The sequence below is a fragment of the Amphiura filiformis genome, chromosome 19 (genome assembly GCF_039555335.1).
Source record: "Amphiura filiformis chromosome 19, Afil_fr2py, whole genome shotgun sequence".
In the NCBI taxonomy this organism is placed as follows: domain Eukaryota; kingdom Metazoa; phylum Echinodermata; class Ophiuroidea; order Amphilepidida; family Amphiuridae; genus Amphiura; species Amphiura filiformis.
This window is the reverse complement of record NC_092646.1, coordinates 46,079,116-46,095,442: the sequence shown is the minus strand read 5'-3', so window position 1 is coordinate 46,095,442 and position 16,327 is coordinate 46,079,116. Positions and strand designations below refer to the sequence as shown.

The following is a 16,327-nucleotide window of genomic DNA, read 5'->3' as shown; positions in this document are numbered from 1 at the left end:
AATGTGACTTTTGGCTAGATTTATGGTTGTCCGGCGGACAACCGAATCAGTATTTTTGGTTGTCCGGCGACTTTTTTAGTTGTCCCGGGCAACCGGACAACCGAAATTTCGAACGCTGATAATGGGGGTAGGTATCAAGACACTTTGACATTACACCCTGCCTGTCTGTGATTTACAAAGCCACTGAGTGAGCTACATCCTGGCCAGTCTAAGTCCAACCATTTCCCAACCATATCATTCACACACATAATAGTGACAATCTGCCATATCATTTTAATCCATATATATCCCTATCCTCCAGCAAGATCCTTTACCCTATTTCTGTACCAATTCCAGGACATTGCAAATTTGTGAGAGCCATATTTGTTCCATTAAACGACCATGTCCCAATAAGTGCCCTCCCATGAATTTTGTAACTTACAGGATATGGTATTAATCTCTTACCCAATGGTGGCTCTAACCTGTAACAGGCATCAGGATGTTAGTTTCTATTGCATATTATATTAAAGGTACACGGGCCTATCCGGGGGCACTTCAATATGAAATGGATATAGGTGTAGGGCTGGCACTTTCAAGCACTAAGGGCCATTCGGTGAGAGCAAAATGTAAAAAATATGGGGTCATTGGGTGAGAACATGACCTTTTTTAAATGGAATCTTTGGGTGAGAGCCAAAACAGCGCCACAAAATCCTCGAAAATCAATTTCTAGTTCTAAATGGCTTCAAATTTCATTGTTTTTTCAAAATAAGTAACAAAATCAGTGATAAATGAAAGTTGCTGTTCAAATTGAACTTGTAAGGGTCTTTGGGTGACAGATCAAATGGAAAATAGGGGTCTTCGGGTGACAGAGCATGTGTACGTAAAAAAAATATGGGGTCTTTGGGGTGACAGCGATGCTGAAAAGGGGGTCTTAACAGCCCTACATATGCGTCACCTCGAAAGTTGGAGTGCCCCCCCCCCCCCGGGGGGCCTATATATTATAATCTTTAGAGAATAGATATATCACAGACAGCTGATAAAGTGTTTAATACCAATTTAAGAAAAACCTTTTTGTCATTCCATCAGCTAGTGGAAAGAAATGCATGATAAGATCATATTCCTTAACCCTAACCCTCCTGAATACTACAAAATACTACTTGATATATGCGCTGTTCGTGCATGCATCCCACGTGGTGTGATGACGCAATCACCCTAAGTGATATGTAGGCACGGTTTCGCTGGCCAGCGAAGCCCAAGACCCGTGGCAAAGTGTCGCCGACCGCGTGCTTGGCATGCGAGGGGTCTCGGGTTCGAATCCCACCCAGAGCAAACAACTTCTTTTCTTCTTTTCTCTCTTTATTCTTTCCTTCTTTCCCTTCCCGTCTCCAAAAAGCCCTTAGGCGGTTACGGTTAATAGCAGCATGGACGGATGTAATAACCAAGTGTGATTAGATACTGAGTGATGTCCCTGGACATTACTCCCTCTCTTTATGTAGACTACTAAATGTATCCCTATTCCTGCCTAGGTGTAATAAAACCCTCATTGTCTAGCATAGAGGTTACCTGGTGCCCTCCTTTCATTCTCTTAGCCAGTGGGCATATATATGCCTATTATTCATCCATTTCCCTTACCTTGTATGTCCTAGATCTGACCATCAATAATGTCAATCAAAAGGTATTTAGTCCAAATAAGGAATTATTGACCTACATGTGAAATAATGACACATAAAATACCTTTTTTGAAAGACTTTGTGGCAGTGCATTCAAAGCAATTATTGTGTCCTATTTTTTTGAAGTTAACCATTCATTATTTGCCATGTCTAATTATGAGTCCCGGGGGGATCACTCAAATACACACTAAAAACTACGGGGTTATATTTTCCGTGGTCATTTTGAATTGACCACGTTTGGGGTTGTTTTGACCCTTCAAGGGGGTTGTACTGTTTTAATTTGACCACTTTCACGAGGTCATTTTAGCCATGACGAACGTGGTCAAAAACTTAGTGGTCATTTTGCCGATACCGTCGCGCATTGATATCAGTTTCAATCTTCCGCTTTGAAAATCTCAATTCATAAATGAGTTTAAACATGAGCTGCAATTAATGTTTGTTGATTAATAAATAAAACTAATTTTTTGACCGAAGTTACCCAATTTGTCAACTTTATAATGACTTGCATTTCGGAACTATTTGCACACACAGTGTGCATCGGCTCACGTGGTCACATCAGCGCCATATTTGTTCTGATTGTGCAGCTCAGCGGATTGTCGTGTGTGCTTGTCTGCATGATGGAATATGAAAAGTTAGTTGAAAAGTGAGACTGCAAGGATGCATATAGACCCTTGTCTATGCACGCAAATTCATTCCAATTTCATGCTGTCGTGGCTGGTGTCTTGGCTGCAGTTGTTATAAGCTTATATCATGTAAGCTTATAATACGTGAACTGTCATAGGCGATGACTGACTGTGTGTGAGTGTGATACACAGATGCATTTTGCAGTTTGCTGTTTATGTAATGCTTTCTCTGTGCAGAAACACACTTATGTCCTGGTGGGACCAGCATGACCATAGGCCTACTAAAAAAATCCAAACAACCCCTAAATGTGGTTATTGAGTAACCCTATAAAACAACCCCTTCAAATGGGTCATTTCATTTGACCCCGAAATGAGGTCATTAAGTAACCCAATAAGGCAACCCTTTTGAAGGGGTCATTTCATTTGACCCCGAAATGTGGTAATATTTTGACCCCAATGGGGTTACTATTTGACCCAAATACGTATTCATTGCAATGACCCCGACCAATGGGGTCAAAATGACCCCGTTAGTGGTATGGTGTTTAGTTGATAACTATGCTGGGGTCAAAAATGACCCCGTTTGGGTCATTTTTTGACCCCGTAGTTTTAAGTGTGTATGGCATTGTACGCATGCGTGACCAAATTTTTTTCAAACACCCCCTATACGAGTTTTACCCTACCAGCAAATTTAGCCCCTTAATAAGGATATTTAATATAGAATTTACCCCTAATGAGTTTTTTGGCCAGTAAAAATGAAAACATGTACCCTTTTCGGACTCGTAATTTACCAAAAATTTGAAAAGGTACCCTAAACAAGTTGTTCAGTTTCAGAAAACTACCCTTATTCTTGAAAATCAGTGTTTTTTAGACCCTAAATGTGTCAGTCGCGTAACTCGCCTTGCCTAAAAAAACCACCCCCTTTTCCTTGTTTTTTTGGTCACGCATGCGCACAGACCAATTATGTGAGTGGCCCCCCCCGGGTTATGAGTTGGCTTTTCAATTAACAACCTATCAGCAATTCAATTGCGACCCATTTTTACAACGTTGGGACTTGGAGTTGAGTCCACTTAACTCGATATTAGGATCCACGTTATTTGAGTCAGAGTCAAGTTTGCATCAGGTAGAGTCTGAATCTGAGCTGAGTAATAATCCATCAAAGTTTTGAGTCCACGTCATACACTAAAATACCACTCCTAAAATAAGCCTTATATCTCGACTAACCAGGGAGCCCAAAATAAGCACTACTTGTATGATATTTGCATTGCCTATCTCTACCTAATTGTAAAGGACATATAAATCTGCAGACAAAATGTCACAGAAATGGTGTGCCTGCCTTTGCGTCACACTGGTGGCCGACTGCAAGGTTGCCATGTTTTAAACCCAATTGCAGCAACCAGTGTTAAAGAGAAGCCCAATAATGACACTATTATCATGATTTAGATGAGACTGAAATGTGCTCCAGTGTGCTACATGTAAGTGTGGCAGAAAAGGTATGATATATGGACAATTTCATTATCAGAATAGCTCAAATTTTATCTCAGCAATTTAATTTTTACAGCACAAAAAGTGACATGTGCTCAAATCATGACGGTTTATGGTTAAAGCACAAGTGTGAGGTTTATATGTTTCCTGGCAATACTGAATGTGAGATCAATGTGACAGTATATCAAGCCCTCCCATCCTAACCCAATAGGAATACACATTTCCCCCTTCATCAAGTCTAGACTACCGGTGCTTCCCACACCCAGGGGGGTATGTGTGCAACATTGGTCATAATTGACTATCAAATTTTAGTACACACATGGGAATTACTCTGATGATTTTGTTAAATGTTGGTAGGTTTAACATCTGTATTGGGCTATTCCAGTTGAAATCCACATTACCCCTGTGGAAGATTTTGAAAATATCTTCCACAGGGGGAGTATGTTTTTCAAATGTAATTGGTCAGAGTTAATCATTTTGAAACCTATACTCCCTTTGTATTATGGCTTTACATATATCTTCCACAGCTGGAGTAAGTATTTCAAATGGAAGTTACCCAATTATCTATTCTATTCAAAATTGATACTCCCTCTGTGGCAGATTTCAGCTAAATCTTCCACAGGGGTAGTGTGGATTTTAAATGGAATAGCCCATTGCTGTTGGCGATTAACTGAGGTGGAATCACAAATGAGGTGGAATCATGCACAGTTATATGTCTTCCTTCAAGACAGAAATTCACAAGACATGAAGAATTCTATACAACAGAATTTGTTCATATAATTGACCACTGTCTTGTGTCTCTTGGGTGCTATTTTGTTCTTATAAAGAGGTAAATCAGGGACGGATCCAGGAATTTTCAAAAGAGGGGGCGCCGAGCGCCGCGGCGGCGGCTCGGCGCCCACACAAAGGCAAGCACTGCTCTGCAAAAATACATAGAGTCAGGCGCCGATCTGCAAAAAATAGAGGGGGCGCGCACCGGGTGCGCCCCCCTCTAAATCCGCCCCTGTAAATACTTAGTAAATAGTGTGCTAATGAATACATATGATTGGGTCTCTTGGTAAAGGGACATACATGCTCATGTGGGTTTGAATACATGTATGATGTAAAGCCATGCACTATGATAAATGTGAGAAACATGGTGATGCAGCAGCCACCTTGAAGACTTGCCTGTTAATAGCCGTGTTCAGACGTAGGGTATTTAACTCGAGTAAATGGGTATTTACCTCGAGTAAAGTGCCCAGTCGGGGTAAGCTCGTGATAAAGGTCGAGTTTGTGCCCGTCTGGACAGGAGTCGGGGCAGCTTATCCGACTGATTTACCTCTTAATAAAGTCAGAGGTAAATCCTTAACCCGACCGGAGCAGTCGAGGTAGATGCACATGTGGATTACACTAGAGGTAACAATCGAGGTAAACATGACCTTTTTGCCAGATTTGACCTTACTACAAATTAACCATCGGCGTTCAATCAGTTCTTGCTCTAAAACTACTAGATGAAGCAAGGCATAAAATGCGTTTTAACTTTTAATAGCAAAAGATCATGAATATACGCTTTTAAAACGTTATATTTGAGCAAACAATTTTGACAAAATATTTTGTCAACTGTTAAATAAACTTCTTTTAGAATGTTTTGCCTCACGTTTTCAAAGAAGCTTCAATATCCATTTTCCGTTGCGATTTTTACTCAAATGAAATTGGGTTACAATCGGACTGCATCTTTACTTTTAGAACCTGCACCCAACTTCCGGAAATTATCCCTGGGTACAAAATGGTCGTGGTAAATTCACGTCAGCGAGTCGTGCTAAAGGTCGGGGTAAGCTACGTATGGACAATCAGTCGAGTTAACTAAAATATTTGTGGTATCTTATCACGGGTTGTAAAAAATTTAACTCGAGTAATAATTCAGGTCTGAACGTGCCTATTATCTTGCCTCATAAAATCACAAATAAAGATTAGGATTCCATGTGAAATCTCCAAATATGCTAATGAGGCTATTGCTATTTACTGAAGTACAGCATCACTACTTGGAAAAAGGCTTCATACTATTATCTCAAAACTGGAATTACTTATCCAACGAGTGGCCGCAACGTTAGCATAAATGTGTGATGGAGCATGACAAACATGGTGATGCAGCAGCCATCTTGAATACTTGCCTGTTATTATCTTGCCTCAGTTTCATAAAATCACAAATAAAAGGTTAAGATTCCACACGAAATACAGCATCATGTTCTACCTTAATACCTTCATTACCATACTGGAGACTCTCAAATGAAATCACTACTGTGAAAAAGGCTTCAAACTATTATCTCAAAACTGGAATTACAAGAACATGCATCTTATCCAACGAGTGTCCGCCATGTTAGCATGTCACTCATGTAGCCTCCACACTGTTTCCCCATGCACCCTGCAAACTTGCCTTTAATGGGCTATTCCATTTAAAATCCACACTACCCCTGTGGAAGATTTTGGAAATATCTTCAACAGGGGGAGTATGTTTTTTAAATGTAATTGGTCAGAGTTAACCATTTTGCAACACATACTCCCCCTGTATTATGGCTTTACCTATATCTTCCACAACTGGAGTGAGTATTTCAAATGGAAGTTGCCCAATTGTCTCTTCTATTCAAAACTTCTACTCCCTCTGTGGAAGATTTGAGCTAAATCTTCCACAGGGGGAATGTGGATTTTAAATGGAATAGCCCAATACATGCTTGCAACATGATTTTCTTGAAGGACAATGCAATTTTAAATCTTTCTAAGACATCAAATATTGTTTGATTCTGTCCTTCGCTATGGTAGCTGGATTTCACTCCACATGTGTGACAATTCTATATGGCAAACTTCCCATAGAATCATACGAAGTCTGACTCCTCTTACATCTGCAGGCAATTTCACAATTGTTCAGAACATTTGTCATGTATTGAGCAACCTGCATGCATGTGATCCCGAAGTACTCAGTACAAATGACCATACGGGACGCCGCAAACATGGGTAGCATTTTTAGCCTTCTGGTATATCAATGGCTCCTTTTCAAAGTCTATTTTGGTATATGAATGGGTCCTTTTTTCAAAATGTTCTCAATTTTTTTGTTAATCTGCCCAACTTCTAGCTAAATTTTCAAAATTTTCCCAAAATTTAGGGAAAATTCGTAAAAACTAAGACAATTTTGGGTAAATTCGGCCGAAAATTTTGACTTTTGGTATATCAATGGGTCGAAAATTTTTGAAAAATTGGTATATTTATGGGTCTACATCCAAAATCTCAGCGGCACGTCCCTACCAAAACCAAACTTGAGTACCCCCCCCCCCCCCCCCGGGGTGATCCCGGGATGTGATCATGTGATCATATTTAATTGGTTGACCTCTTGCAAGCACAGGCATTGGGATTTGATGTGACATCTTTAGTTTTGTTGCACCTGTACACACTACCCTCAGGTTACACAGTCATGATGACCAATTTTTAACAATATGAAAATGCTTGTAAATGACTTTGTCTTGTTGTACCCTAATGACTAACTATTTGAGAAACTGGAGTTGTCATGGTGGTCAAAGCCTGAACTGATTATCACCATATCTGTCATATAACACGTCAATGGTAATACATCACTCAAGTCACAATTTCTCACGCATCTCCAGTCCAATTGCTAGATAGGCTCAGGTATTCAAGCTATAGATTGAGGGTTTCAATGCTTTTGCCATCAGACAAGTATAAAATGTCAATCTTTCGTCGCGATGGAATTTTGTTTATAGAGAGCTGTGTCCTTTCCAATGATCTGCAATTAGATTGTGGCCTTGATGAAAGCTTGACACTTTTATATATACTTGTCCAACAGTGATCCCATTGAAACCCTCAATCACTGGTACAACAAATAATTTGCATCTGTAAGTTTGAGCGTTGCAAAGTTTTGCCCATTCGGCACAATTTTTGGACATCGCATTTTGAATCAAAGTTTGCCGGGCGTATAGAGAAATTATCTTGAGGTACACCTGCCTCCATGAGTGACATGTAAAAATGGCAGAGTTGGTACTTCTACCTCTATTACCCTACCTGTTAGTCTAGCATGCATGTTTTCAAAGCCTCCTTCCATAGCACCATTCCTGATAGCAACATGCTTTGGGCTGATGTTAATCTGATGTCTGGGGCTGTTGGATGCACTACGACTTGTACTGGGTGTGATGCTTCTGGGTGATGTGCTACTAGCTGTGAGGAGGGTAAAATCATGCAGGCATGGTGATGGTAATGGCAATGATCTTGTCCCTTAGAACATTTAACACATATATGCTCCAAAAATGAGGTTCTCCCTGCAAAGTGCACTTTTGTTTTTCGTACTTTGACTTTTGCCAAACATATGTGGTGATCAAGCATGCATATGAAAGGCATATACCAGGCATGTGATTAGGGAATTACCAGAATGGAGGAAATTTGACGTCAAAATGGACCAATCATAGAAATCGTTAGTAAAATGTGTTGCCATACGAGCTATAAAACCATCTTTGGGCGACTTTTAAAATATTAATTCATGAATAATCGGCAGTTTTTCCATTCATGTTCGCAGGAAAAACTCATTGGGCGAATTTTTGCCTGTTTTTTTTCAGCAGGTATTTGCCTTACGACTTGGCAACCATGGGGCACACGGCCGAAACAAGAAGTTCGTTAAAAAAGAGAGAGATGCTCTTTGCAAATGTTCAGGAGCTTAGAGGGGGCCCTACCCCCCCCCCCCCCAATATCTCAACGGATTTACATTGATCTCAGGGGGGTCGGATTTTGGTCTCAAATCCGCGGATTTCCGTGAATCTGCGGATAAATCACATGCCTGATATACGCACACACTTTGGGGGAAGAACCTCATTTTGAGATGACCATACAAAGGGTCAACAAGTACATTGATCAAAGACAATGTGAGTTGAATGTAACAAGGCTGTATGTACATAAGCACTTACTACCTTCTTGCATTCACCTGTCACATTACTTTATAGCACTTTTTGCTTCCTTCAGGAAGTGACATCAATGCTACACCTGTAACAATGCATATGAAAGTGTCATCTTCCTGTGTGTACCACAGAATTAAAACCAGAGAACCAGGACTCGACCGCCATCTTGATACAGGCATGGAGCAAAAATTGGGGGTATTCTGTTTCCCTCGGAATGCGCCGAGGCATTCGTTGTCATGCAAGCGACATAGATGATGGGCGATTTGAGAGACGACTTGATGCGACCTGCACGCTTGAGGCCCAAGACGCTTCAGATGAGACGATAATTGTTTTCGTTCGTCTTCGCGCACTGTCGGCAAGGACCCGAATACCCCCAATTTTCTCCCCATAGCTGACGGCGCGATTGTACGTGGCGGTATAGGGAGTCCCGGTTCTCCTTCTCTAATTCTGTGGTGTGTACAGATGAGACAAGCGTACAACTGCCGCAAACTTGTATGTCACTGAATGAAGAATGCACAAAGCATAACAAATAATAGCAGGTGTATAGCACAGCAGCTGAAGGGAGTATCCCATCATGCATCTGCTTGCTCCATAGCAAATTCCATACAAAACATAAGTAAGAGCGGCTTAGATATTGAGAGCTATGGACAGTTGCACAATAGTACTTTGGAGATCATATTTTTTCAAACAAAAGTCTTAACTCCCCAGGTATAAGCTTTAGTAATTGAAAGTTGAAGTGAGGGATTTTGTGTACACTTTCTATGGCAAGTGCAGTTCTACTGTGGTACTGCAGAGCATGATGGGATACACCTATCTGCTGCTGTGGGTGTATAGCAAGATTTTCAATTTGAATTATGGTGCTCTAAACTGTATTAAAATGATTGGTAAACCTGTCTGTCTATAGTAAACATTGGATCCACTTGAAATGAGTAGGACATGGTTGTGACATATAATTACCTAAGGCTATATGGATCATGAAGACCAAATGTTACATTTAGGGTGGAAAATCCACATGCAAGTGTTGGAAACTGGTGCCTACCAATCATTTTGATACAACTAGTACATAGTTCTCTCATGTATCAGACTACGGATAAGAATATGGGCAATGCAAATTTCACTGCTTCATTGGGCGTATGAATGCAAATAACATGTAATCAGTGCACAACTGGGGTAGTGAGTTGGATCGGGACTGTTTCACAAAGACTTACGATTGATTTAATAGGGATTATGTGTGGTAAATTAATGGTAAGAATATATTAGATTGATTAGATTGATTGTAAGGCTTTGTGAAATGGGGCACTGGAACTAAACTGAGGTAGCATGCAAGTGAACACATTTCTACACAATGTTATGAGATATATGCAATCTGGATGCAATTATGAAAAATTGTAAACAGAAAGCATTGTGCCAATTTGAAAGCTGGGTGTTTGGAAAGTTAATTCTCAGTACTTGTTCAATGTGATGTTAAAGGGCACATCAGAAAATGTAAACTAAAAAAAACAAAGTGTAAACAACATGGAGACTGATATAAAGGGTATTCCAGTTGAAATCCATACACCCCATATGGAAGACATCTAATCTTCAACACAGGGAGTGTGAATTTCAAATGGAGTCACCCATTCAGTGTCGTCTGCTCCAAAATGGGCTTTTCCAGTTGAAATCCATACACCCCCTATGGAAGACATTCTAATCTTCAACACAGGAGTGTGAATTTCAAATGGAGTCACCCATTCAGTGTCGTCTGCTCCAAAATGGGCTTTTCCAGTTGAAATCCATACACCCCATATGGAAGACATCTAATCTTCAACACAGTGAGTGTGAATTTCAAATGGAGTCACCCATTCAGTGTCGTCTGCTCCAAAATGGGCTTTTCCAGTTGAAATCCATACACCCCATATGGAAGACATCTAATCTTCAACACAGTGAGTGTGAATTTCAAATGGAGTCACCCATTCAGTGTCGTCTGCTCCAAAATGGGCTTTTCCAGTTGAAATCCATACACCCCATATGGAAGACATCTAATCTTCAACACAGTGAGTGTGAATTTCAAATGGAGTCACCCATTCAGTGTCGTCTGCTCCAAAATGGGCTTTTCCAGTTGAAATCCATACACCCCATATGGAAGACATTCTAATCTTCAACACAGCGAGTGTGAATTTCAAATAGAGTCACCCATTCAGTGTCGTCTGCTCCAAAATGGGCTTTTCCAGTTGAAATCCATACACCCCATATGGAAGACATTCTAATCTTCAACACAGGGAGTGTGTATTTCAAATAAGATTACCTGAATAGGTGGCTCCCATTTGAAATCTACACCCCTTGCATGGGAGATTAAGATCATGTCTTCTATTGGTGGTGTATGGATATCAAATGGAATTATAACCCAATGCTAAATGAGGACGTTGTGATGGTGTTGCTAACTACATCTGCTAAACACAAGACTCTGAAAATGTACCTTTCCTTGCAATTAGGACAAAGGTAATTAACTCTATAATTCATTATTTCTTACCAGAGTTTGAAGACCACCTGTCCACACCATCTGACACAGACCCTCCAATAGCACCACCTGCTGGGGGCCTCAAAGGCTCATCATCTGTATGTCGTCTTCTCATCTCAAGCTCAACAATCTCTGCACTCTTGGGTCTATCATTGATTGGTCTCACCTTCTTTGGTGGGGAGATTGGTCGTTTCTGTCTCGGTGAGCTCAGAGATCTTGGTCTGCTTCTTCTAGGTGACGTAGAGGGGGAACTTTGAGTCACATCAGCAGTGCTTAATGTCACACTTTCTGTTTTCACAATCTGTAGTTCTTTCATGGTAGCTAAGAGTGGCTCCAGAGTGTTGTCTGAATCGTCTGTCTTTGGGATTGCTGCAGTGGTAGCTGCAGTTTCTTTCATTAGATCTGTCCTACTAGACGTTTCTTGTACGTTGCTGGGGGTGGTTTCCGTTGCAAGGTCCATACTCAAGTGACCGACTTGCGCACCGAATCCACTGGTATATTTTGAAACATCACCGTATCCCACACCGATGGATGTTGAATTTGGCAGTTCAACAGAGTCTGTCATTGTTGCCGTTTCTGACATGCGAGGAGCTCGTGTATTTGAAGCTCGTGTGATACATTTCCTGCTAACCTGAACACCACAGGAATATGTGTACCGTGAAATATCCTTACTTCCCACTGCAACCGATCTAGTAATTATGTTCTCACAGCGATCACATACCCTGTCTAAGACTGTGCAATCTCCACTACCTTCTGAAACCATTTGCTGGGGTTCATTACCGACACATGTGTCTGCTGTTTGTGGTACAGCAGCCATTTCTGTGGCCACTGTCCTGCTTTGTTTCACTTCACATGCGCTACATGTTGTATCATTAATATCACTTTCACCAACAGCTTTACATGATGTCAATATTTCACTACTCAAACCAACAGTTCTTGTTGAAATGCTGTGATTTGTGCCAATTGTGCGTTTGTTTAAGGCAGAGTTGTCTGTAATGGTGCCATCACCAACACCCAATGACCTTGTCTTGAGATGTTCACATTTATCGCATAAAACATCGTGAATAGAACCTGAACCAACCCCAATAGTTTTTGCATATTCCTCCATAGTATTAGCAGTGGTTAACACAGACACTGTGTCAGGTTTTGCACTGACACCTTGTGATGATGTTGTTAGATTATCACATCGGTCACACAGTCTGTCTAAAACAGTGCAATCTCCCACTCCAAGAGATTGTGTGTCCAAATTGCTGCATCTGTCACACAGTAAATCATCAACTGAGCAAGTACCGACACCGCATGTATTGGACCAGAAATCTGGCGTCACAGAGGTCGCTACTGATTTCACTTCCAGGTCACTACCGACACCAATAGATGTTGTGATAAGATTATCACAATGATCACAAAGTCTATCCCAAATAGTACATTCACCTACTCCTTGTGATACACACTCATGATTATCACAACGATCACAAAAGTTGTCTAAAATGCTACAAGTTCCAACACCAAGTGTCTTTGTAAAGTCTTCCGGTGGATAATACATTGTTTCTTCAGACACCATTTCTGCTGCACTATCGCAAATTGTTCCAACTGAAATCATGGCTTGAGGAGTGTAAGTAGTTTCTACGGAGACCATTTCAATTGGCATGGAACTGGTTGCTACGGAGACCATTTCTGTTGAGGTACCACAAGTTATTCCAATGGACACCATCTCAGTTGGAGTTGAATTGGTTCCAACAGAAACCATATCTGTAGGTGTGTAATCGGTTGCTACGGAAACCATACCTGCATGTTCATAATCTGTTTGGACAGACACCATTTCAATTGTAGGATGTCCTGTTCCTATGGAAACCAGTTTTGTACCAACATATTCCGTTCCCACAGATACCATCTCTGTGGGAATATAGTCTGTTCCAATTGAAACCATCTCAGTTTGCACAGCATCTGTCCCTGTACACACCAATTCTGCTGTGGAGGAACCAATTCCTACAGATACTATCTTAGTAGGAGTATAGTCTGTTCCAACAGAAACCATTTCTGTTGGGATATAATCCGTTCCAATAGAAACCATTTCTATTGGTTCATAACTAGTTGCCACAGACACCATCTCTGGTTGGGACATTGGACCACTACCAAACAATGGTGGTGGAGCAGCCTCTGTGAGACCAACGTTTACTGCTACTATTGCAGGTTCAACTTCAATAGGGGTTTCAACAACATCTGTCATAGTTGCACATTCTGTGGAGGCCATCTTGAAAGTTGCCATCATACCCTTGTGTTCCATATCTGGACTATGTGAAACACCTTTATCCAACATGCCTACTCCATCTGTAATTGTTGAAGCATTGCAGGAGACAAATTCAATACTTGTCTCTTTATCCTCTTTATCAACTGTCCTTGCATTGTCTAATTCAAAATCAACTTCAGTTATCTGATCCTTGGTCATCACAACTTTGGTACTAGTCGAAACACTTTGATTCTGAACAAATGTTTCTGTGGCTGCATGTGCAATTGGTACAGCTTCTGTGCTCACCCCTTTGGAAACCCCTGCAAAAATTATTGGTAAAGTTCCACAATCTCTAGTTTCCACTTTGCTAGATTTGACCGCAAATTCTACAGCATCTGTATTAATGGCTGTGCTGATTTTGGGTTTCTTTGGCGCTGGGGGTACTGTGTTTGTTCCCATGATTCGAGTTTGTATAAGGTCCGTATTAGTGCCGATAACTGCATAATTTGGAGCAAGACTTTCCATGGAAGTGGACTGCTCCTTAAAAAGTCCTTTAGCAGTTCTTGCACCATTCATGATAGCATCCAAATCCAACCCTGACAACTCGGTCTGTGCATAACACGCTGAACTACTTACTGACCTTCTCGGTGATAGTCTAGGAGGGGTGAAGGCACTTTGCAGAGTCTCTGCTGTTGAGGCATGAATCCCTTCTTCTGCAGCAGGTGTCCTCTGATCTATTTTGGGCGATTTCAACTGCACAGCTCTATGGACACTGAGGCTCATGGCAGGCCTTGGTATGTCACCTCCCTTTGTTTCATGAGAACCGGATTTAAAAGGTGGAGAAATGTTTACATTGACACCAATTGATTTAGTTTCTCTCCCTTTCTTTGGACTAATTGGCATATTGGCATCCACTCCTACAGATCGTGTTGCAACAGAGTGCCTAGGCACTGGGGCCACGATGGCTTTCTTGGCATAAATGTCTGGTTTAACTTTCCCAACTTTGTGAAAATGTAAGGCACTCACAGCCGACATTGGTGGAGTATGTGTACCATTTCCATTTTCTACCCCATGTCCATTCTCTGCACTAGGAAATTCCGCTTCTGATGATGCATCATAATCTTCAATGAGACCATCTCCTATGGCTACCGACCTTGTTTTCGTTCCATGCTGTTTGGATTTTAGTTGCATCATCAAAAGACGTTTTTCCTCTTTTAAGACGTTAACTTTAACCGACAGTACTGGGATAGCTTTAATCTGCTCTTCTAACTGCTTAATTCGTTGAAGAGCAGCCACCATCTGATGGCGCACTGCTGACAGCGCTTCAGCACTGATCAATGACGGAGTTGATCTTCCTGATGACGATGGTGTCATCTCTCCGCTCGTGCTAGGTGTCAAATTGTACGCAGTTAAACTTTGTGCTACCGAGGCAGCCAGTTGATCCCGTTCACTCCTCAAATGCTGTGGGGGTGAATATGGGATCGAACTGGTGCTGGAAGACAGCGAACTGTTGGATTCGCTTTGTAGAGACATTTGTAACAAATTATTAGGTGAAAAGGGTGATGAAAAAGATGCGTTGGGATTAATGTCCATGTCCGATAACAAATCTACATCAGTTGCAGGGCAACTAGTGTGCCGTCTGTATTTTCTCGGTTTGTATGAGGGCGCTTGATAGGCTGATGCCGTTTCTATATCACTAATAACAGAGTCTACATCACTCAAACTAACATCATTGGGGTATGGCGGAAGACTTTGAGTATCTGAGGCCACATTGGTGCACGCGAATCCACATAATCACCGGAATCGCTCATATATCTGTGCCTAATCACATTGGTGAATTTATCATAGGTGGCCGAAAATGCAGCCTGTTCATTCTCCAAAATCTTATTTGGTTCTAGCCTTTCTCTATTCCTACGTTTTCTATGCTCAGGTAATGATACGGATCGTGGAGGCACTATAGGTGGAGGCGGTTTGATGTTCTTCACCGGGGCATGCTTGGGCCGTGTCTTGCGGTGCTTTTTTATCTTTTTCAAATTTGCTCCAGAAGCGATTTCTTGACAAAAGTTTAAGAAGTCCAAGTCAATGTGATATCCATATGGGCAACAGTTACATCGTTGTAAATTGGTGTCTGTCAGGTTATTGTTACTGGAATTTGTATTGCTGCCAAACAACGAAGGGTCTGTCAGATCTGTGAAGGAAAAAAAGAAACAAAATGAGTCAAATTTGACACTTGAGGTGAATGGTATGCTGATAATTTATTCTTTCTCTCCAGTAGGCCAATTCATCCGTGAACATTTGGGCCTGGGACCCCTGGGTATCTAGACTAGTGTACTTTATAACAACTGATTTATCACAAAATCCAATGGCATCAAAGAATTATAGTAAACAGATTATAAAATATTATATCTGCTAAATGCATGTTGCCAGAGAAGCTCAATATTTGGTAAGATCGCTGATCCACATACCCGGTGGTCCCAGATTCAAATCCTGGTCAGGGATGAAATTATTTCTTCCTTGGCCTACTTGAGGAATAGAATAAATTATGTGCACAGGACAAATTCAATGAAAATCTCTCTTTCATGTTGTTTGGAATTGAGACAACATTTTGATGTTGAGTCTAGGATGGAGGTTCATATGAAGCAGTATAGCACATCTATACTTCGTTTCACCCCAAATTTGGTAGTGACATCAGCTTGTTTCGGCAGTTGCACTGCAAGTGTGCCTGGGGTGACTGAGCCTGGAAGGGGTAAAATTTTCATATCGTCTCGCTCACCCTACTGAAATAATGTGGAAATGGGCCAATATAAAGCCAATTGTGGCTTAAAACTAGGCCATTTCGAGTTGTGTCCTGGTATTTTAAGCCTTGCCTAATTGTCCTCTTGACTTTCACACTCTTGGATGATTTTTCTTCCCAAAATGAG

General features: G+C 41.2%; 1 protein-coding gene across 8 annotated transcripts in view; it reads right to left on the bottom strand.

Moving 5' to 3' along the window:
* The window catches only part of LOC140141372 (uncharacterized), a 278,662-nt gene that overhangs the window by 83,165 nt on the left and 179,170 nt on the right, over window positions 1–16,327 (bottom strand). For 7 of the 8 annotated variants that reach the window (XM_072163212.1, XM_072163216.1, XM_072163211.1 and 4 more), the window contains 2 exons: window positions 11,192–15,594; window positions 7,799–7,951 (listed from right to left, as the gene is read on the bottom strand). In XM_072163212.1, coding sequence (XP_072019313.1) covers window positions 7,799–7,951; window positions 11,192–14,999 — 3,961 coding nt within the window. In that variant the 5' untranslated portion in view covers window positions 15,000–15,594. The remainder of the gene's footprint in view (window positions 1–7,798; window positions 7,952–11,191; window positions 15,595–16,327) is intronic. The other variant, XM_072163218.1, reaches the window with a different exon arrangement.